This window comes from Rhineura floridana, chromosome 3 (assembly GCF_030035675.1).
Source record: "Rhineura floridana isolate rRhiFlo1 chromosome 3, rRhiFlo1.hap2, whole genome shotgun sequence".
In the NCBI taxonomy this organism is placed as follows: Eukaryota; Metazoa; Chordata; class Lepidosauria; order Squamata; family Rhineuridae; genus Rhineura; species Rhineura floridana.
The window spans coordinates 64,200,970-64,225,417 of record NC_084482.1 but is presented as its reverse complement, the minus strand read 5'-3'; the positions used below and the strand labels follow the sequence as shown (position 1 = coordinate 64,225,417).

Genomic DNA, 24,448 nt, shown 5'->3' with positions numbered 1-24,448 from the left:
CGTTTGCTACAGAAATTACTTTAAACACAGAAATTCACTGACTCCTTGCTTGTATCACATTAGAAGCCAGCTGTGAAGGCGCGCACGCACACACACCCCAGCAGAAGATAACGGGACAGGCAAGCAACCCACCATCAGGGGTTCCAGCTGTGGGCTCTGAAGCACTGTTGCAAGTGTTCATTTCCTTAGGGCTTACTCCCTCCTTAATGGTGGTTTCAGGTATGTTGATTGGAGGGGACAGTGGCCTCCTTACATGAGATGCACCATGTTCAAATGTAAATTTAGCAGGGGAAGACCAACGAGGAAAAAATGTTGTTCCTTCTTCTTCTAGCTCCTTCAGGTAGTACTCGATTATTTCTTTGCCCTTTAAAAGCAAGGTAATTTTTTAGTCCATGCATTTTTATGGGCATACGGTTTCAGGGGAAATTGAATGATTACTCCTTCCAATATAGAAAACAAGGTCTACTCCAAGACAGAGAAACCCAGTATTAAATACAAGCTTTTACATTTCAGCATCTCCCCTCCTACGGCATGAAACAGTTTAGAAAGGAATGAACCCATTCCTGTGGTTCTCAAAAGGCACAAGATACACTGTCCTAAAGACACAGACAGGCTTAGGATAAATGCTGATGCCTCCCTGACCCCCTTTTGGTCAAGCCTGGATATGATTAGGCTGGGAAGCATGGTGCTTGCTCCCAGTCTTAACAAGGGCAAAAGTGCATGTCCTCTACAGATAGGTTACAGTCTGACACAATAAGCTAGGCAACTTCCTGTTTCTGACAAGGGCTTTTTTTTGTTCTCAAGGGGATACTTCTAAATTTGTCTGGTGTTTGGCACAGTATTATTTAAAGTACTGTAAGTCAAGCTATGCTTGCCATTGGGAGGTTGTCTCTAGGGAAGTTAAAAAGCAATATCTTGATTTACTTTGGTATGACAGAGTTTAAGAACTTATGATGCAATCCTGGAACTGGTAAGAACATCAATATAAGCAACTGTCAAATCACAAGTCAGTGCAGTCTAAGGCTCCTTTATTTCCAACATGAGTAAATTAAGCCATCTTATCTAAATAAGAGTGCACCATCCATACAGGACAAGAACAACGATAAATAAAGCCATATTAAGACAATGCTTGGCAAGACAATTCAGAAATAGGCTCAAAATCGCTGCGAGTCTAGTGGCAACATCCAGAGCTAGCAGGCCAGGGAGTGACAACCTTTAAATCTCACCTTTTTAATATTGCTGGTGTATTGTTTCATGGCAATCTTTTCTACTGTGCTTTCAAATCCAAAGAAAGATTTAATATCAAGGCTTGCAGACTGCTCAAAACATGTCCAGTCTTCATTGTCTGGGTGCACCTGGAGAGATGAGAAACAAAAGGTGGGCACACAGCATAAGAAATCTGATGATCAAGTATCAGAAGTAATTCTGAAGTACAGCATACAATGTGCATTTTTTTAAAAAGCGATTTCATGGTGTTCTCACCAGTGTACAACATAAATAAACCTTTGTATAGTGATGCACCTTTAACATAAACCACAATGGCTCACAGCCACCATAATACTCTTGTTGATGACACTGGCTAGAAAATTGCAATATGATCTAAGCAGGCTCTACAAAACTCACATTTATTAGTTTTCAAGTCTTTTGTTTTTTAGTCTCATTTCAAGATCCAAGAAGGCAAGGTACAAGCAGCTGGGCATTCCCTACATCTTGGCAGAATTATTCACATTATTAGCGTCAACCATGTTACTAAATTCTTCCAAGCTACACAGCAAGTGGATTGGACTGTGAAAGACCAACCCAAATGGTGTTTGCATTTTGACAGATTTGTAGGGCAGTACAATATCTCAGAGAGAAGCTCAGGTCTCCTGCTACCCTGGTGCATTCACTATAGCTGCGCAATTTCCCTGCTTTTTAAAGTTGGATAGAAATATCTGTGGGATATAGGTACGTTCTTAAACCGCAAGGTTTTTTGCCTATTAGTGAATTTCCCTGCTTTTTAATCCGGCAGGTAAGCAATGGGATCCTCTCCAAGTTTGCTGAGAATGGATTGATCATTTGCATGCTTATTGAGTTCAGTGGGATTTACTCCCCTGTAATCATGCTTAGGATGGGTGAAACTGACCACAGGGGATGGAGAGGGGAGGAGGAGGGAGGAGAGGAAATGCAGAGGGGAGGACTAGGATGGGAGTAGACAGGATGGGGAGGGGAGGAGGAGGACAGGTTTGATCATTTGCATGTTTATTGAATTCAGTGCGATTTACTCCTGTGCAATCATGCTTAGGATCGGTAAAAGTGACCGGGGGGGAGGAAGTTGGGAGGGCTGGAGTGGGCAGGGGAAGAGGAAGAAGGAAAAGGGGAGGGGAGGAGGAAGGGAGAGGAGAGGGGAAGGAGGGGAAAAGCAGGTCTGATCATTTGCATGCTTATTGAGTTCAATGGGATTTACTCATATGTAATCATGGTCAGGATAGGAAAAACTGACCATGGGGGAGGAGGAGGGGGAGGAGGAAGGAGCAGGGGTGGGCAGGTTTGATCATTTGCATGCTTATAGAGTTAAATGGAATTTACTTCTGTGCAATCATGCTTAAGATAGGTAAAACTGACCATGGGGATGAGGAAGGGGAGGGGGAAGGGAAGGGGCAAGAGGGAGGGGATAGGAGAGAGGAGAAGGGAGGGTGGGTTTGATCATTTGCATACTTTTTGAGTTCAGTGGGATTTATTTCTGTACAATCATGTTTGAAAATGGAAATGGACTGCCTTCAAGTCAATCCCAACTTATGTTGACCCTATGAATAGGGTTTTGATGGTAAATGGTATTCAGAGGTGGTTTTACCATTGCCTTCCTCTGAGGCTGAGAGGCAGTGACTGGCCCAAGGTCACCCAGTGTGCTTCATGGCTGTGTGGGGATTTGAACCCTGGTCTCCCAGGTTGTAGTCCAACACTTACCTGAGGAGGGGGAGGGGGGGAGATTGAGCGGGTGGGCACTGGGCAGAGGGGAAGCCCCTTTCCTTTCCAAAAGGAAAACATTGTGAACAGTATCATTGCTTTCAGCGTTTCCCCCACCTTTATATTCTACAGCAGACACATGTAGCCTCCCACCCAAATTTAAACCAAACCTGTCCCTGGCCACATCCACACCAGGCCTTTATTTCACTCTGGAGAGTCATGGCTTCTCTCAAAGGATCCTGGGAAGTGTAGTTAGTGAAGGGTGCTGAGAGTTGCTTGGAGACGCCGTTCCCCACACAGACCTTCAATCAGAGTGGCTGACTGTTAAACCAGTCGCCGCTGAAGCTCTCACAGTGGAACAGGAGTCTCCTCTCAACACCCTTCACAAACTACACTTCCCAGGATTCTCTGAGGGAAGCCATGACTGTCTCACGTGAAATCAAAGTCTGGTGAGGGTGTGGCTCCCTGATTAGGCACACCCAGCAGCTGTGAGTCTGGCTTTTAGAACTCTGACAGTTGGTTCTTACTGAGCATGCCCAACATTATAACTGTGTTCCAGCCAAAATTTATTAAATTAATTAAAAATCAGCCAGGCATTTTTTAAACTTTTAAAGTGCAGAAGATGAAGGTCAGAGTATGGGGCAAGGTCAGGATTAGGATTACAGGTACTTTGTGAACATGTCTGATTTTTAATGAATTTCAACAGATTATGAGAACTCTCAGAGAAAGAAGTCCAAAAGGGCTCTGAGTTTTTTCTCTCTCTTTTTACACTTTGACTCTCGATTCTCTGATTGTTTTGTGTATCACCATGAAAATTGGCAGGGTTGTTAAGCAAGCGTTTCTGAGTTCAAGACTATAAGTTTTGTAAGGTTTTGTTTTGAAATGAGGTTATAGGAAGCATCAGAATGGCATCGGGGTATTTTCAATTTAACACTGTGGAATGTGAAAAATCCACGCTGGCTATAGTATACAGCCACTCTCGTGGCTGTATAATTTGGCTGTACATTTTGTTCCATAGGAGGGAAATGCTTGAATGTGTGTAACTGTTCCTATGTCAAAACTTTGTCCTACGAACTATATTTTTCAATCTTACAGGAAATCTTTAGATTTCAGGTTTTTAAAAGCCTAATTGTGATGTTGGGGAGGGAGAGGTGAGGAAAGGAGGCTTTGAGCTGGATATCATAGGTGGTAGTTCTCCATCTACACTAATCCTTACAGAAAATTAAGTGCGTTTAAAGCTGAAAGACAAGCAAGCACTTAAAAAGATACACCTGCTATTTATTCAGCCCAATGCATTCTGAATAATCTTTGGGGCACTAGTAAAAACAGAGCAATGCTATTTCCTGTTTTCTCTGCTACAAAGTGAGCAGACATAAAAGAGCATTTCTTTGTTTTACCAGCACCAACGATGATTATTTAAAACAAGTTGAGCTGAATAGTGTGTTGGTGTACTTTTTAAAGGCTCCCTCTACTTTCAATCCTGCATCAGTGCCAACAAGGTAAGTGACAAAATCTGCAATAGTTCAAGACTTATATGTTCAATTTCCCTTGGAACAAGTTCAGTTGGAAAAAATGTAAAAACCTTTGCACCTAATAGAGCTTTTTGTCAGCTTTTCTAAAAGAAGAAAAAATGAGGAAATCATGAATGCCTGCAAGCTTAGTAGACATTGGTACAAGAACTTGTCAGCTCACCCACATCACATCCTATGTCCTGGCACCAGCATACTATTAAGTAGGAGTCTGAACACCTGCTAACACACATGCCAGCTTAAATCAGAATGAAATGCTGTTCTAAATCTGAATGAAAATGCAGTGTTGACACTTCTGAACACATTCCATATGTTCATACTGTGAGTGCAGAATGTTAAATATGACAAGATTTGATATTTCAATGCTATGGGATTCTGTCTAAAACAAGAAAATTCTAGAATATTGTTACATTAAGTTAACCAGCTGAAAATGCCAGGAACTAATATGCAATATTACACTTCGTTAACCAGGAAAAGTCAAAAGGCAGACCTTTAATGAAGGCTAAACACAAGCTTTCCTTACTCACTGTGTAACAGCAGTGTTCACTAATGACAACTCTATTTGAGAAAGTTTCATTATAGGCCTCTATGTGTAAAGTGCGGTCTCTTCTGTTCAAGGAGTTCTTTTGAATAAAGTAAACATAATCAACTCCTGCAATCTGAGAGAGAAAAGCAGATATTAAGTCAAGCAGCAGCAGTCTTGCACATAGCTATTCAGGCCTATAACACAACCAATTTTATTCAGTTACCTTTTTCAGGAGTCGTGGTGCATCTACATCCAGTTTACAGCGCCTTTCAATTATATGGATAGCCTTGTCATCACTCTTGTATTCATTCACAGTATCACTGCCTACAAACATGGGAATGAGGGGGCATGTAGGAAATCTTTTTTCATAAGCCTGTAAAAAGAAAGGAAGAGCAAATTTAAAAGCTCTGGTATAAGACTCTCCAGATAGCATTTTAATATGCTTAAGTTAAAACTGATCACAACTGTTAATAAGTTGTTAAAAATAATTAAATGATCATAATTTATGTATTCAAATATCTATCAACAGCAGTATGTAGCACTGGAAGACTTTGAGTCTAATTTTCACTCCTTCTGAAAGCTCTCTCTAGATGGGCCAATAAAGTACCTCCCCAGAGGCTAATAAAGACATCCAAAGCCTGCTCCTTACAATAATAGCTCTCCCCAAGTACAGTAGCTAAGTTCATGTAATGACTGCAACATTCCATTCACCAGACTGAATGTGTGCCTAAGAACTTAATGGCTTTTATTACGTTACTGACACAATAATGGCTCCAATTCAACTAAACAAAGAAGATGGTCTCAATAATTCAATAAATCGTTGACTCTCCCCCCCAAATGATATTGCATTCCAAGAAAAAATATATAACACACCAAAAGAAACTCCAAGGGTTGCAAGACAATCCAACTCCTTGGAATCCCCAATTACAGATTTACGAACTGTTTTGCATTCCCTACTGTGAGGGGCATACTTAAAGCAGAGAGGAACTGTTTTGGAATGTACATGCTCTCGAACAGCAATATTCTCCAATAATGCCTAACTATAGTATCAATATTTTTTTCATGTTCCATTTAATTTTAATTCATAGTGGATTTTTGTGTGTGTGTGTGTGTGTGTGGAGCTGTCATGGGACAACGAGGGGATCTATGGGCTAGAAGAACAAACTTGCAGGTGGCTGAATTGTTAAATATATATGCTTTCCCATCTCCCGTGTCAACAGATTCACCCAAGAGGCAGATCCTCACCCTAAAGGAGTCAATCGGAGATAAGAAGGAGAAAGCAGGAGCCTGAACACAGTTGCCTGTAGGGAAGCAGGTTGGGGTTTTTTTATATACCACTTAATGCCAAAATGGGCTTCTAAGTGGTTTATAAGTATAAAAATCAGTGAAACAACCATTAAAATATAACAATTCATAATTAAAATACCCAATAAATAAAATACACTATCTGTTTAGCTGATTTTTTTTTAGCCCAGAAGTGTTCTAACAATCCCTAAAACAGATTACAATTGCCACTCTACATTTTAAACTGGCTCTTGGGTAAAACAGCCATCCTTTTATCTCTTCCATACTACATTTTATAAACACTTCTACATTTATAAGGCATGCAAATCTTCATTCACTGGGGCTTTCGAAGCACTGAGAAGCAGCCTCTGCTTTGTCTAATGATGTTGGAATTTTATCAGCAGCTCAGCCATGAAAAGGAAATGTTAGACCTTATGTAATGAATGAATGAGTGAATGAATGAAAGAAAAGCTGTGGAATTTCAAAGTCTGCATATGCCTTTTTAAAATGGCTGTCAGGCTAGGATGGCCAGGCCAGGAATCCAACTGTAACTATAGCAGCTGCTGGCTGGCAGACAGGCAGAGTGTTCCAGGCACAGTTTGCTTAGGGCTGTGATTTAGGTTCAGTATTGATTGTGATGGTAAAACTGTGTCCAGACTGTATTGCTTCAGACTGCAGGTGGAGGTTCACATGACAATATAAAAAACAAAATAAAACAAGAAACTCCTACACCCCTTCTTCTTATAGAAAGCTAGATGTCAGGGAGAAGGCTTGTAAGTCTAGTTCACACACCCCCACCAACTAGTTTTCAATATGGAGGAGAATTCAGTCACATGAAGCCCTACCAGGAGCCCTGACACAGGTTTGCCACGACAGCAACACACAGAAGGTTGCAACCAAATGAACTCTTAAGCACAGAAATTAAATCCTTGCTCTTGTCTACTTCTACAAAGAAACTTTGTTGCACTGAACCACATTACGCTTTCAATCGCAAGTATGTACCATTTTCTTCATTTTTCATCAAAATCACATGGGTTTATTTGTAGCACGGGTGGGGAACCTCTAGATCGCAAGTCTAATTAGGCCTACCAGGCCTTCACATTTGGCCTGTGGGGTTACTTTGGCCAAGCCACACCTAGTTGCCCTAAACCTGACATCATATACTGTATGACATCACGTGTGGGGCAGGAAAAAGGTGGCTCAGCCAAAAGGGTATTTGCAGTCACCACCAATCATCTGATTGTTAGTGCCTGCAAAGCACTTTGAAAGGAGCTTCCGGAGATGCAACAATCAGCTATGGTTTACAGCTTGTGGTTTGTCTGTGGAGTGCTAAACCATGAGCCCAGGTTCAGATGACATGCAACGCACAACCAAGGCTTAGCTCAACACAGCAGCAAAGCAATCACAGTCTCCTCCCCTGAAACTGCAGGTTTGTTTCTGTGTGCTAAGCTATCATTTGGGCAGATTGAAATGGAAATGGACTGCCTTCAAGTCGATTCTGACATGGCAACCCTATGAATAATTTGCTGGTGCTGATGGGACTTGTAGTCCAAAAGATCTGAAGGACAGCTTAAATCGATTCAATGCCAGGTACAATGAATTAAAGAAGGCTTTTCTGTGTGAATGAATAATCCATTCAATAGTTTCTCACATGTAAATATTGACACTACCTACTGAATACAGGCATTTTATTTTCACCAGATCTTGATCACACGCATCAAATCAATGCTCTGCCCATTAGGACAGAGAAATAGTTATTTTAAAGCCTCTCACATTCTATACAGTTAATTATTCTATAAAGTACTAATAGCTCAATCTGAGGTGTCAGTTACCGAAGCAAAGAAAATGCTTGGCTTTGCTACTCCACTCCAAAATTAAAAAGGGAAATGTTGTGACCAATATCCCGCAAAACTCTGGCCATCTTATACAGTCAGCAGAAACAAATAGCAATGCTTATATACTTATGCTGGGAGGGGCGGAGGGAAGCACATGCCATAGAGAACAATGTGTGCAGAAAGTTCCTTCAGTGGGGAACATTCAAATATGCAATACCCTCCCTCTCCCCAATAAGTTTGCAGCCTTGAAGTGGTACAGTCCAGGGAAAGCATTACTACGCAATTCTGCCAACTGGACAAACTATCTTTCAATCCACATGTCCCATGGGCAAATTAGTGCAAAACTGGAAATGCTTATTTGATATGAATTGACTGCATAGGCAGCATTTAATTTGTTAGATGATCAGGACTGCCAACATATGAAGTCATGTTGTCCAATGGATATTGTTGGAATTAGACTGTGAGATTTGAGTTCAAATCTTTGCTCAGTCATAAATTCACTATGATTAGGAAGCTTTGGACAAGTCATTCTTGGTTCTCATCAATACAGATGGTTTGTTGAGTCTGGCTACTTGCATATCAAAGCCACTAAATAATGCACTTCCAAAGCAATGACATGCCTTTGAGTTTGTTTCAGATGCTGTGGAATTTCCTATGATTGTGTTGTCTTCAGTCATCTAAATAATTCTAGTTAACTCATGTAATATAAAGCTCTCCAAATGCAATTACACGCTTGATGTATCCACATTAATACCTCAGTCACGTAACAAAATCCTGTATTCACGTTGTGATATTTCAAATACCACAATGGTTATTGGTTAGTTAGATGGTTAGTTATTGTAAACCACCCAGGGAGCTTCGGCTATGGGACGGTATATAAATACAATAAAAATAAATAAATAAATGGCCATGCTACACATGCCAAGAAAAAGCTTTTTTCTCCCCAGTATTTTTTCTGTATCCAAGACAGTAAGGAGATTGTTTATGTACCCACTGAAGTCACCTTAAGCTTGGCAGGATCAATGGGCTGCCAAATACCAACAGTAGGTAAGCTCAGACAATCAAGTATTGAAATACAAATTCTGCTCCTGAACAGAATTACAAGAGCAATTCCTCCCCAATGGAATCTACTTACATAATGTACTTTACATTACTATTATTTCCGTATACAGACTAATTGCTTTTCTTGCTTTCACTCAACATTGCTGTGAATCATTTTTTAAAGGATACTTATTACATTCATTTAATTTCTGCCTTTTCTGTGTTCTTACTACTCAGCCTTAGAACCCTAGCTTCTAGCATTACGGTGCTCAAAATACTGTACAGCTTAAAAGCAGAATCAAATGCTATTGTTTTTTTAAAAAAAATTATTTAAAGAGCCAAAAGAACTGTTTTTTAAAAAGCTGGGTTTGAACCCCTGAATGTGCAAGATACATAAATACACCATCATACTTATTATGCAACTCAAAAGGTACCAGCTAGATTATGAAAAGACCAAAACCAGACCACTAAAACAAGACTGGGCTTAATACAAACTGTGGATAAACTACATTTTGGAAAAATACACAATAAAGGAGGAACTTAGCAAATGTTTTCTCTTACTTCAAGTTAAAAAGAATTGTACATAAAGAATAGGCATGATTTATAAGAATTGCTGGGACCATAATTGTGCAATGAATTGCAGAATCTTGCATTCTAGTTCAGAAGACTGAAAAAAAGTAAACCTAAGCTTGGATATAAAAACAGCAACATGTTTTTTGCTTCTGTAATTCAGACAGATATATTGAAATATGGGCACTCTTGCTTATATATGCAAGAAAATAAAAGGCAATCTAAGCACACTGAATTCAATTGCACTCACTCACAGTTAAGTACAGTCTTAGATTAGGATTTCCTAATATCATGATGAAGGAGATGTGAAAATTGGAGGGAGAAATATCAATAATTTAAGATATGCAGATGATACCATACTACTAACAGAAACCAGTAATGATTTGAAACGAATGCTGATGAAAGTAAAAGAGGAAAGCACAAATGCAGGACTACAGCTGAATGTCAAAAAGACTAAAGTAATGACAACAGAAGATTTATGTAACTTTAAAGTTGACAACGAGGACATTGAACTTGTCAAGGATTCAATACCTTGGCACAGTCATTAACCAAAATGGAGACAATAGTCAAGAAATCAGAAGAAGGCTAGGACTGGGGAGGACAGCTATGAGACAACCAGAAAAGGTCCTCAAATGCAAAGATGTATCACTGAATACTGAAGTCAGAATTATTCAGACCATAGTGTTCCCAATCTCTATGTATGGATGTGAAGGTTGGACAGTGAAAAAATGGATAAAAGAAAAATCAACTCATTTGAAATGTGGTGTTGGAGGAGACCTTTGCGCACATCAGGGACTGCAAAAAAGACAAATAATTGGGTGACAGAACAAATTAAACCAGAACTATCATTAGAAACTAAAATGATGAAACTGAGGTTATCATACCTTGGACACATAATGAGAAGACATGATTCACTAGAAAAGACAATAATGCTGGGAAAAACAGAAGGGAGTCAAAAAAGAGGAAGGCCAAATAAGAGATGGATTGATTCCATAAAGGAAGCCACAGACCTGAACTTACAAGATCTGAACAGGGTGGTCCATGACAGATGCTCTTGGAGGTCACTGATTCATAAGGTGGCCATGAGTCGTAATCGACTTGAAGGCACATAACAACAACAAAATCAGGATTTAGATTATATTAGCCCAGGGCTCTCCAGACCAAAACCTTAGCTGGTATCCAAAAAGGGCCAATTATACATTAAACATGTCTTGCAAGAAGCTGATGGCTCGACACAAGCTGCATAGTTAGACAACTATCAATGTTTTATTGGCCTGCAACCGTTCCACATAGACCATTTATTCAACACCAAGTACTGGGTTTCCAGACATCTAGGTTGGGAAGCACTGGTCTAATCAACATTATTAGTGTTTAGTCTGTTCTATGGCTGCAAAATTTTAGTTGTTAAAAGCATATGGCAGATGCAAGATTTTGATTGGTGGTGGGGTTCTGAACACAGCCATGCTTAGTATTCTTTAGTGAAGAAATCAAAAGACAAACATTCTCAACTGAATCTAACAAGTCCAGCATCTGGACTTCCCTCACACAATCTGTGTGCAGTCAACTGCTGTACCATTTCATTTTCTAAGAGCAATTGGTATGCTATGATATGACAGAGTCCCTCATGAGCTGAGCCTGAGGAAGAGCTTCCATGATTAACCCCCCCAGCTTAAAATCTCAGCTCAGGCCATGACAATGCAGAGAACTGCTTAGCAACCATAACACTTAAAATAAGTTCGGGTTAAAAGAGTAACTTAGCTATTTATACAGTGTTTTGAACTTGTACAGCTTCAGGTCTCATTTTGAGAAATTTTATAACACTTTCTAGTAACACTATATCAGAGAAGTACAATATTACAGACTGCCTATCAACTTACTGAGTTATGCCAAGACTACCACAAAATTATAGGCGGACTGTTTTATTTAACTTTGTTTTCTTGTTCCTAAGATATCAAAAAAATATTTGAAGCCTTCACTTATGACAGCAAGCAGAACTTTCTAACTCAAAATGCATGGCTCACTGGCTAGAGTATTGGCTAAGGACTTGAGATACTGAAGCTACAGAAATTTTGTGTAATCCATCCCCTCCCCTTTGATACAATTTTCCACATGTCGAGTGGGTCATAGCAGGGCTAAATTAGTAGGAACTGCCTGGTGGCAGCCGCTCTAGACTTGAATGAAATGGCAATTTGAAGAATCTGCATGCACAATGAACCTGAATTTATCATAAGGACATTATACAGCCACGAGAGTGGCTGTATACTATAGTCAGTAGGGATTTTTCGCATTCTACCATGTTAAATGAAAATACCCCCCCACCCCTTTCTGGTGCTTTCTATAGTCCCAATTCAAAACAAAAACGTACAAGTCTTATACTGTTGGATTCAGAATCGCTTGCTCTACAACTCTGGAAGTTTTCTTGGTGATGCACAACCCCCTCCATGAAGAATCCACAGGTTAAAGTGAAAAATGGGAGAGGGAAAAACTAGAAGCCGTTTGGACTTTTTTCTTGAGAAATGGTGATAATCTGTTGTCGTTGATTACAACTCAGAGATGACTGTAAGGTATCCCTAATCAAATCCCTGAGCTTGCCCCATACACAGTACTTCATCTGAAGTAGGTTTAAATAAAAAAAACGGCATAGTTTATTTTTAATTAATTTATTAAAAAATGCATTGGAGTGGATTGTAACGTACAGCATGCGCAGAAGAAAGACTTCTTTCAGTTTCACTCTTCCTCCCCCTCCCCTTCCAGTTACTTCGAGGAAGCAGGGGAAGTCTGCTCCTGTGATTGGTGGGCAACAGGCATGTGACTCACACTGGCCTTCTGCTGAGCTTGCTCTGTGTGAGGAGGCAAGTGAGAGAGGGAGAGAAAATGGCCGATGGAGGGAGAAAGCAGCAGCAGAATGGAGGTGAGTGGGAAAGAGTCAAAAATGGGGGGGGACTTTGAAGGACTCTGCATTTTTTAAAAACGCTACTCGGAAGTAAGTCCCATTGAGTTCAGTGGGGCTTACTCCCAGGTAAGTGGAGCGGTGCTTTTGTGTGCTAGCAGTGAGCTTGAGGGAAGGAAGGCAGTAAAATGTCTACTCAGAAGTAAATCTCACTGAGTTCAGTGGGGCTTACTCCCAGGTAAGTGGAGCGGTGCTTTTGTGTGCTAGCAGTGAGCTTGAGGGAAGGCAGGTGGTAAAATGTCTACTCAGAAGTAAATCTCACTGAGTTCAGTGGGGCTTACTCCCAGGTAAGTGGAGCGGAGCATGTGTGTGCTAGCAGTGAGCTTGAGGGAAGGAAGGCGGTAAAATGTCTACTCAGAAGTAAATCTCACTGAGTTCAGTGGGGCTTACTCCCAGGTAAGTGGAGCAGAGCTTCTGAATAGACTTTTAAAAAATTGCCAAGGTCCTTCAAAGCTCCCCCCCCCACTGTTTGACTCTTTCCTTCCCTCAAGCTAGATTCAGCGAGTAGGGAAGGCAGGCAGTGGGAGAGAACGCAGGTGGGGGCAGGGCGATTGAGCCAATGGAAAGGGCAGGCTGTGGGAGACAGTGGGGGTGGGAACACACATATACACACATCACCAGAAGTAAGTTCCACTGAGTTTATTGCAGCTTACTCCTGAAGTGAAAGTGAACATAGAATTACAGCCTTTAACTTCTAAATTCAGTCCTTTCCTTTAAATACTAGGTGATTTATCAATAAATATTATAAAATTTATGTCTGTTAAATGTTCAGTGTGTCATCATGTGACTCTTACTGTTGCTTGTTAAACACCTGCTCTTCAGGATAGTGCCAACACCATTTGGGTTGGTCTTTCACTGTCCAATCCACTTCCTCTGTAGCTTGGAAGAATTTGGTAACATGTGCCTCTGAGCATATGGTGAGTGGTGGCGACACCTGCAATCAGCCCAAATAACAGACATGTGCTGTGCTGATCTTGTTTTAGCAGGGAGGAAGCAACATTATTAAGACAGTTGATACAGTTGAGATGGTCACTTTGAATATGTCTGATTTCCTTAGCAACTTCAGTGAAGTTTCCTATAGGAAATCATTTTCTTTTGTTTCTATTTCTGTGAATATGTGAAGTACAGCAACATTTTGCAACATTTACACTAAAAAAACTCCAAACATAATTGTGGAATAAGGGCACCAACTTCTGCAGAATAGTCTCCAGTGGACCTCAGGAGTGTCTCAATTTGCATAAAACAGTGGGAGGTGAAATATATTCTAGAAAAATGGTAGGTGTGCTCTATGTTTTTAATTGACCGTGCCCACCTTGCCTTAAATGAAATGGTTTAAACATAGCAGGCTGAAAACATGCATCCTCTTCTTTCCAACAGCTAGAGTCATTGCTGAAGTAGCAACATATTGGAATCAGTCTGATTTTACATCAAACTGCAGTTTCAGATTCAGCTGTTAATGCACCCAAAATAGAAATAGAACATAACCTCCAATTTGAAACACAAAAGGCTGTCTTCACCATCATATGACATTGACCAATAAAAAGGCTTTGAAATTAATAAAAATAAATTTGACACAGATTTCTAGGATGAACAGTGAGGGAAATAAAATTTTCTAGTTCACATTCTGTGTAGAAACATTAGTAACACAGGAAAGAAGCAATGTAAGAAGAACACCAACAAACATAGAAAAATATAATTCTCTATCTTTGGAGATGGCAGGTGTTGCCACCACTCACCATATGCTCAGAGGCACATGTTACAAAATTCTTCCAAGCTACACAGCAAGTGGATTGGACTGTGAAAGACCAACCCAAATGGTGTTTGCATTTTGACAACTTTGTAGGGCAGTACAATATCTCAGAGAGGAGTTCAGGTCTCCTGCTCCCCTGGTGCATTCACTATAGCTGCCCAATTTCCCTGCTTTTTAAAGTTTGATAGAAATATCTGTGGGCTATAGGTACATTCTTAAACCGCAAGGTTTTTTGCCTATTAGTGAATAGTCCTGTGCACACTGATACCACCATCTTATGCACTCATTCCACAAGCAGTATTTCAAGGCTAAGAACACTTGCCAGTTTCAATAGGAGGACGTAACTCCTAGAATACTGCCAGATTTCCAGACTTGGAAAGCAGCTGCTACAGAGTGGTCTATACCAGTTAAATCCTGACAGCTTACTGCAATAATGGAATTTCAAGAGAATCCTGTGCAACAAGGTCCATGCAACCTTTGTGACAGCTGTGACCTTTTGTCCTGCAATTATGCGTTTCTTGCACAGCTAGGGGCTACTCACAAAACTGGAACAGCAAGCTTATCCATCATACAGCAACAGGATCCTGAACAGTCTGCCAATGGCAAAGACTGCGATAAAGTCCGGCATGGGACTTTTAACATTGTATTATAATTGTTGTAAACTGCTTTGACATTTTTTTTATTAAACTGCAGTATACAAATATTTTTATAAATAAATGGGAGGAGAGTTTCAGGTGTTCCCTTACTGAAAATAATGCTATGTCGGGCAGGTTTAAGAGACCAGGGAGAAGGAGGCTGCTATGTTAACAGCTTTCTGTTCCCTTGAGCTGATGCTATGAGCTCCCACAAATGCTATGGGACAGGAAAGTCGGCCATTTCCCCTATAAAGTAATGGATGTCTGCAAGGAAGCCACAAGGCAGCAGGGCTCCATATGAACATATTCAAATGCCACCCATAAGGGTACAGCACCAGTTGCTTTCACTTCCTTGGCTGCATAATTGCTTCGAGAGCATTGAGATACACAATCATAAACCACCACCAGTAATAATCAGAAGCACAAGTTATGAAGACTTTCCCCAGAAGTACTAACAGCAGAATATAGACTCACCGGAATATGGTTGCACATATGCTGCTCTCTCCTTATCACATAATATGTGATGCAATATAGTGGTTATACCATTAATTAATGCAGTAGTCAATGGCACTGTACCTAACTGCAACAGGAGGTGTACAGAAGTCAATATGAGAAGTATCTATCAGTAGCCTACTATCAAAAACAGTTGTAAACACTAGCTCAGTCTGGAAATTAAAATGCAAAAATAAGTTTCCTCATTGCTAGCCTTCTAAGCTTCAAGCTATTCCAAGGATACATAACAATGTAGAGAGAAGTGTATTTTGCTGTAACTTATGCCTGGTTACAGCACTCAATATACATCTCATGTGGTAATTCCTTTGCAGTGCTGAGTCAGTCAGCGTCTATGCAAACGGAAATTGTAAGTCTGGATATCAAAGAACCACCATGGAGATTCCGGGGTGTAGTAGGGCATCTGCTGCCCTACTACACCCTGGCTTACTTTAAAAACACTCCCTTAAGAACATAAGAAGAGCCTGCTGGATCAGGCCAGTGGCCCATCTAGTCCAGCATCCAGTTCTCACAGTGGCCAACCAGGTGCCTGGGGGAAGCCCGCAAGCAAGACCCGAGTGCAAGAACACTCTCCCCTCCTGAGGCTTCCGGCAACTGGTTTTCAGAAGCATGCTGCCTCTGACTAGGGTGGCAGAGCACAGCCATCACGGCTAGTAGCCATTGATAGCCCTGTCCTCCATGAATTTGTCTAATCTTCTTTTAAAGCCATCCAGGCTGGTGGCCATTACTGTATCTTGTGGGAGCAAATTCCATAGTTTGACTATGCGCTGAGTAAAGAAGTACTTCCTTTTGTCTGTCCTGAATCTTCCAACATTCAGCTTCTTTGAATGTCCACGAGTTCTAGTATTATGAGAGAGGGAGAAGAACTTTTCTGTATCCACTTTCTAAATATCCCTTGATATTTCCCCTGCTTCCTCCGCCATCTTTGGGGACCCAACCAAAAGATTCAACCCAACCAAAAAAGTATTAACAAACTTCAAAAGCAGCTACTCATATTAAAGGCAATTTGTGACAATAGCAATTCATCACTACCACCAGAGAAAGACTCAGAGAGTACTGTGAAGTTGACAACTAAATCCAGACAATTTGCAGAGCAAAAAGGGTATACTTCTCAAAATAAAGTGTATTTTTCAATACATATATTCGCAAAGCATCCTCAGGAGGGAGGGAGGCATACTGGCAGAGCAACTCAGGCTCTTGAATTAAACCCAAAGCTGATGTCACTGACATTTTCCATCAAGTGGAAAAACACAATAAGTTTAGGAAAAGTAAGCAATTCTGTCAGGAAACTCATTGCTTGCTCTCCTACTGTGACCCAAACGTATCAAAATTCCAATACACTTGTTCCCACAGTCTTGTGGGATGCAAGAAGCTACAAGTACAATAAATGTACCCTTACAGTATTATCAAAGCAAGAACATGATAACATCTCTGCCTGCTGCTGCATTCACAAACCATGTTCAAAATGACCATTACGTTAAGGTGGCTTGAAAGCAGTTGCATGTTATCAGCACGTAGCAGTTGTGACTGGTGCACACTGGGATTGGTAGGGCAGAAGGCAGACAGCAGTTGGAGCCAAAGCCAGTAACAGGCAGAGACAACACTATGATCGGTGGAGGCAACTAATTCTAGTTTTGTTACCGTTCTCCTGCTGAGTTCTACAAGGGCAAGACTGATGACAGCCAGGGTCATCCCTTGAGCTGGTTGTAAGTAAGAAGGCAGGCGGGAGGTGGCAGAGGACAGAATGAGATTGGTGGACAGTGTCCTAATGGACCAGCCTCCACTGGACTCAAGAATCCCCCTATGCAGTTGAAACTTCTGGTTTCCGATTCAGGTGCCCAAAACTGCCTTAATTTTCTTTTGTGCTACATTTCTTGGTTCCTTTTTTACAGTTCAAAATAAGGGTAGGGAATCTTCTCAAGAGCTAAGCATCAAGACAGGCTTATTTTGGTTGATGGTATGCTCCAAACATACCTTTGAGCAAATCCTTCGCTCACTTTCCAGATGCAGAGACTTTTACAAAAAGGCTTGAAGCTGATAAAACACCCAATTCACAATGTAATCATCAGCCTCTTCCATAATTCTTACTAGTATAGTACATAACAAATTCCCCCACCCCATTTCTTCAACTATTAATACAGGAACATAAATTCCTGCATTTTACTTAAGTTGCCTTAGGGTTCTCATTTTAATGCAATTACTTACCCTAAATTAACCCTTTAAATCTGAGATTTAAACAAGTTAAATGAGGAAGAGAGCCCTATGTTGTGCAGATTGAACCTCCTGATAAGATAGTATCTGCAGGAGGCCCTCACCTGCAGAGCACAGTGATTGACTGGGTATATAAGAGGTAAGACGGTCTTTCAGGTATCCTGGTCCCAAGTTGTATAGGGCTTTGTATGCCAAAACCAGAACTTTGAACTTGGCCCGGTAGCAAATGGGCAGCCAGTTACCAGCAGAGGTAAGCACTATTCTCAGATCAGTCCCACTTATTAAAAGATTCATAAACCAGTCTTCCCACCCACAGAGATTAAAGCAACCAAGCCTCATGCCTTGGATGTATCTATAGATTTTACTGAAGTAAACAGAAAGCTACCCGCTTTCAGCACACTCCCCTCTCCTCTACCCATATTGTCAGAAGGAGGAGCAGCAGCAGCTCAGGAACTCCCACTTCTGCTTTTGGTTAACCAATAAAATGGCTAACATTAACTATGGCTTGTTTGAAAAGCAACAATTTGAAGCCATGGCCTAGGCCTGACTGAACATGACCTTTCTTCATCCATCTCCCCTATCCCCCCTGCCCCGGGCAGGTTACCCTTTACGTAGCAGACAAATATGATGAACACTACCACATTCTTCTACTTGGAAGAATTTCAACAGCTCTCTTTTCTTGCCCCAGAAAAGCTCATAATTGAGGAGTTTTCAGACCATGCAATAAAGTATACCCGCCAACTCTACCATTTACCTGCTTAAGCCAACAGGGTTAACCTAAAGAATGCAAAAAAACCCACAATCTCAGTTTGCATCAAGTAAGGCACAAATGGCAAGATTGCAGATAGAAGCTTCATGAAACTTTTCTTCCCTGCTTTGCCTCTAACTCTGGAAATGTGTATCCAATGACACAATTTAAATGTGCTTTGGAAATTAAACTCAGAAGAATAGCTTTTTTAAAAAAAAAGAAAGAAAAAGCTGGCTGTTTTCTACACAGCTCTCATTTTTCATTGCCATGCCAGGAGTCACACATACATAAGCCTTAACATTCCTTTCAGTCTTAAAAACAAAACTACACAATATTTATAATTTGAGAAGCCACTTTTTTCTTGTGTCAACAGCTGATGGTAATCTTCAGTTTCTCTGCATCCCAGCCTAACATTACACAAACACTGCAATCCCATACCTCCTTTCTTGGGAGTAAGCCACATTCAACTCAGTGGGACTTACTTCCAAGTACCCTCATAGGATTGCACAGCAAATTAAGGTTATGATTCAGCAAAGCATATATACAGTTTTAAAAGAAGGATTCAGCTTTAAAAGCACTTGTATCTCACTGCTGGTGCAGTCTTCTCCACCCCTGCAAACCCCACCGTCCCCCAGAATTATGCATCAAGTGAAACCACCAGCCTAAGCATACTATACTAAAGTAGTGTCTCACCACTTTCTGTTATAACAATCTTTAAAAAGCCAAAACTACTATTAGGCAGCATTACAGAGACAAGAGACTTCAACAGAACTGAACCTGAAACCAGTATTTATGGTGCCTCTCACTCACATAAAGGCTTTTGCCGATTTCACCCAACATACTATCCTTTCAGCACCTCGTGACAAGAAAAGCTTGCATCAATTTTCAGCATCAATAAAAATGATTAAAATCTATCTAGACCAATCCTGCTCTACTTGTTTCTCGCTAGGCTACTCATCTACAGTGCTAGAGATAAGAATCAATATAGTTAGTGTTGTGAAGCAATGAAGCTAAGAATCCCTTTAAAGGTTTCATCATACATATGTGCATTGCTTTCCCTTTCTGAAGTCATATTACACTGAAGAGGCTTTTGTTTGACTGAAGAGAACAGCACAAAGTAATTACCACCACCACCTTCTTTTTCAGTTTCGTCAAAAAATTTAATATTCCATCCTCATGTTGTCAACCCACTATGTTGCAGCTGTAAATAAGGCAAATCCCATGCTAGGGATCATTAGGGAAGGTATTGAAAATAAAACTGCCAATATCATAAATGCCATTATACAATTCTATGGTGTGACCGCATTTGGAATACAGTAGGGCCCCGCTTACCGGCGCTTTGCTTTCCGGAGTTCCGCTAATGCGGCGGCGGGAAATTCCCAATTTTAAAGCCAGTTTTCGCTTTTTGCGGCATTTTTGCACGACACGCCCCATTATCCTCAATGGGTTCCACTTTACAGCGATTTCCGCTTTACGGCGGCAGTCCGGAACGGAACCTGCCGTATAAGCGGGGCCCGCCTGTATTATGTACAGTTCTGGTTACGTCACCTCAAAAAGGATATTGTAGAGCTGGAAAAGGTTCAGAAAAGGGCAACCAAAATGTTCAAAGGGAAGCAGCAATTTTCCTATGAGGAAAGGTTGCAGCATTTGAGGCTTTCCAGTTTAGAAAAAAGGTGAGTAAGAGGTGACATGATAGTTTATAAAATTATGCATGGCAGGGAGGAAGTGGATAGAGAAAAATTTTTCTCCCTCTCTCATAACACTAGAACTTGTGGACATCCAATGAAGCTGAATGCTGGAAGATTCAGGACAGATAAAGAACTACTTCAGACAGCACATAGTTAAGCTATGGAACTCGCTTCCACAGGAGGCAGTGATGGCCACCAACTTGGATGGCTTTAAAAGAGGATTAGACAAATTCACGGAGGATAACGGTATCAGAGGTTATTAGGCACGATGGCTATGCTCTGCCTCCACAGCTGGAGGCAGTATGCTTATGGATACCAGGTGCTGGAAAGTGCAGGGGGGTGGGGGAGAGCGCTCTTGTGCTGGACCAGATGGGCCACTGACCTGATTCAGCAGGCTCTTTTGTTCTTATGTTTATTATCCCCTGACCAACTTTGGCTGCAACTCCCCAGGACATGAATAATATTGCTGAAGTGTGTTAACTTAATCTAGAATTGTGTTACTATACACATAATTGTAGATCTGATGTCAGGGAGCCCAATTTTGAAAGAAACCTATTAGTAGCATCACATGCATATTTTATAGAACACCCCTTCAGCCAGGTGCTTAAGTTTTAAATATATGTTTTTGAAATGTGTCTGCTGTTCAGAGTTCAATAGGTTATATATTCCAAGCCTGAATAAAACCAGTAAGCTATTTGCATTGCTCATTCATGAAACCCTAGTTTGGTTAGCATTAAAATCCTACACTCGGCACATACTTGCACTCTGTCTGGAATGAAGACTTTCTTGTTAGGTTTTGAAGCTAATTGTACATTGATTTCTTCTTCCATTTCAACATGCTGAACATTTTAACTGGTTATAGAGTAACTGCCAGGTATGGCTCATTAATATGTTTTACACAGTTAGAGCTGAACTCTCCATGCTTATCTTTGATTGGTATTCAGCGCCCCGTCCCAGCAGGGCCCGGTATGAGTTCACGCAAGAGAGCCGTCCGAAACAAAAGGAGAGTCCATACACATAGGTATGCAAAACCCACTTTATAGGATACAGCCTGGTAAGTAGTCAACGCGTACACCTTTGCTTCCCCCCTTCCCCCACACAACCCGTCTTCCGTTCTTAGGCTTTATAGTATGGCAACCTAACAAGGCACAGCTGTGTGGTTTACACCTCTAATGCTGACATTTACTGTTAACCCTTTTCCTACTCGGGGAATGACTCAGCTTTCTAATGCCAACAGCCCCCATCTCATTTCTCGATGTTGGGAAAGGTTAACAATGTCCTTTGGCGTTTACATCATACCCAGCATGTTTCTTAGTTTGGCGTGTTTGTTTGCATTCAAAGATTTTGTGAGGATGTCAGCTATCATGTTTTCTGTCTCTCAGTATTGTAGTTTAATCAAACCGGTTTGTACGGAATCTCTTACATGGTGGTACCTCATGCTGACATGTTTGGTTCTTTTTGAATTGTTTTCTGCTGTGGCCATCTGGATACAGGCTTGGTTATCATACATGACATACAGCGTACTCACATTGAGGGAAATGTCTTGTAATAACTGTTTGTACCACACCAGTTTGTTGCATGCGGTTGATAAACTTATGTATTCAGCCTCGGTGCTTGATATGGCCACGACAGATTGCTTTCTACTGGTCCAGTCAATTAAAGACCCGTGCAGCATTATCACTATCCCTGTTGTGGATTTTCTGCCTGAAGGATCAGACGCATGATCTGCATCGGTGTAACATTCCACGCCTTTTACATGGCTGGATGATAATGATAGTTGTACATCGCAAGTGCCTTTCAGATATCGTAGCACTCTTTTTACACCGTTCCAGTCATAGTCCGTGGGTTTTTCCACCCTTCTACCGAGAATCCCGACTGCGTTACTTATGTCAGGTCGAGATACTTTTGCAATATATAGTAATATCCCTACTATGCTTCTATATACACTGGGGTTTTCTAATGCTTGGCTTTTCTGTTGCCTTTGGTAGTCTATCACCATAGGTGTACCTACTGGTTTACAGTCAGCCATATCACATTCTGTGAGCACTTGTTGTATTTTATTTGTTTGCTGCAGCAAAAAACTACCGTCGGCCTTTCTTTGTATTTCTGTTCCTAAGTAATGTTGTATCGGACCGAGACATTTAAGGTCTACTTGGGTTTCTAGCTGTTGTCTGAATTCCTGCTCTTCTTCTATAGTACTACATATGAATAAAATATCATCAACAAATACTAAGCAGTAACTACCGTATATTCCGGCGTATAAGACGACTTTTTAACCCAGGAAAATCTTCTCAAAAGTCGGGGGTCGTCTTATACGCCAGGTGTCGTCTTATAGGGCGGGTGCTGAAACTTCCGAGCCGGACTGGGGAATCTGCGGTCGCCGCATATGGTGGGGGGAGCTCAAAAACGGCCGCGGCCGCATCCCCACCGTATGCGGCGACCGTATGAAAGCAAGCCGGCTGGCTGGGTGCTGGCCTCGAGCTGGGGGGTGACAGTCACCCCACCTCACACGAAGGCAACCCTGTTGCTACCAAGCGCCCCCAATACTATCGCCCCCAGTACTAAGACTCACAGGTAGCTGCAGCCTCCGACAGCAGGGCGGGGTGCCGTAGGGAGCGCACCTCTGTCTCCTCGGGGGGGAGAGTCGTTCGCTGTCCTCCCCAGGTCCGGCAAGCTTGTAGAGAAGGGCTCGCTCAGGCAAGGCAAGCGCGCACGCTCCCGCGTCTATCGCCTCCCTATTTTGACAAGGACGAGCCCAGCGCAAGCGCGCACCCGCCAGCCTGAGGCAAGGAGGCGGGAGGAGAGGGATGAGCGCGGAGAAGGCCCTCTCCCTCCGAGACAGCACGGGCGCTGTGCCCTCCTTAAGCTGGCAGATTTCTTCCACTCCGTCTGCCAAGGCGCGTTCCCTCTCAGACCATCACAACACACGCGCGCGCACGCTTCCTTTAAATCAGGTTGTGATCCAGTAGTGTATTAGTACCGTATATTCCGGCGTATAAGATGACTTTTTAACCCAGGAAAAACTTCTCAAAAGTTGGGGGTCGTCTTATACGCCCAGTCGTCTTATACGCCGGAATATACGGTATTTGCTTCCTTTTTGTTTTGTGTATATAAGCAGGGATCTGCTGTACTGCGTGTAAACCCCATCATGATTAATATATCGTTTAGTTTAGTATTCCAACACCTGGCGCTTTGTTTAAGCCCATATATGGATTTCTGTAATCGACAAACCAGCTCTGGGTTGTCTGTTTGTCCTGGGGGTTGCTCCATATAGATTGTTTCCTGTAAGTCCCCATATAAAAATGCTGTGTTAACGTCATAGTGATACACCTGCATGCCTTTTGTGGCAGCAACCTTCAGCATTAGCCTAATTGTTTCATGTTTAACTACAGGGGCAAACACAGCGTCATAATCATGGCCATAATGCTGATGAAATCCTTTTGCTACCAAACGTGCTCTGTAACGTTCCACCTCCCCTGAACTATTCCTTTTGATTTTGAAAACCCATTTACATCCTATTGCTTTCCTGTCACGTGGTAGCATGTCTAATATCCATGTTCCATTCTTTGACATTGCTTTTAGTTCCTCCTTTATGGCATCATACCATTTATGCGCCTCTTGGTTGGGTAACCCACCAATATCCTCATAGGAGGTGGGTTCTTTTTGGTTTGTTACTATGGTGTTTACTGTAAACCTTTCTGGTGGTCTACCCAGATTGGAACGTTCAGATCTCCTTAATGTGGGTTCAGGTACTCTTAAGGTTTTATTTGCCCCTTTTAGAGCACTATCCTGCATCTTCCCTTCTATACAACCCGGATAGTCTACTTCTTCTTGTTTAAGCTCTCTTTCTGAGGCTTGTTCCACATTGTCTTCCCTGATTCCTTGGGGTTTTAGGGCTGCTTCTCTCTTCTTTTCTATCTCAACGGGCTCGGTTTCTATAACGGTGTCTATGAGGTCTTTATTATTGTCCCAGTTTGTTCTTGGGTGTTTACACTTCTGCTCACCGTTAGGCGTTTATCCTTTAACAGCCATACTCGATGGTAAGCTCCCTCAAAACCTAGGTAATATCCCTTATTTGCTCTAGGACTTTGTTTTCCCTTTCTTTGCACTTTTGGGATATGTACCCAACAGATAGCACCAAATTTCATGACATGCTTTAACCGTGGTTTTGACCCATATAGCATTTCATGTGGTGAACAGTCTACCAACTTCGTATACATTCTAT

At 41.5% G+C, this 24,448-nt stretch overlaps 1 protein-coding gene across 1 annotated transcript in view; it reads right to left on the bottom strand.

The window, feature by feature from the left end:
• Window positions 1-24,448, bottom strand: part of SEC14L1 (SEC14 like lipid binding 1) — a 58,043-nt gene that overhangs the window by 22,955 nt on the left and 10,640 nt on the right. Inside the window, exons 3-6 of the mRNA XM_061616339.1 lie at window positions 5,225-5,374; window positions 5,003-5,134; window positions 1,227-1,355; window positions 133-364 (exon numbers count right to left, since the gene is read on the bottom strand). Of these exons, the coding sequence (XP_061472323.1) occupies window positions 133-364; window positions 1,227-1,355; window positions 5,003-5,134; window positions 5,225-5,374 (643 nt within the window). The remainder of the gene's footprint in view (window positions 1-132; window positions 365-1,226; window positions 1,356-5,002; window positions 5,135-5,224; window positions 5,375-24,448) is intronic.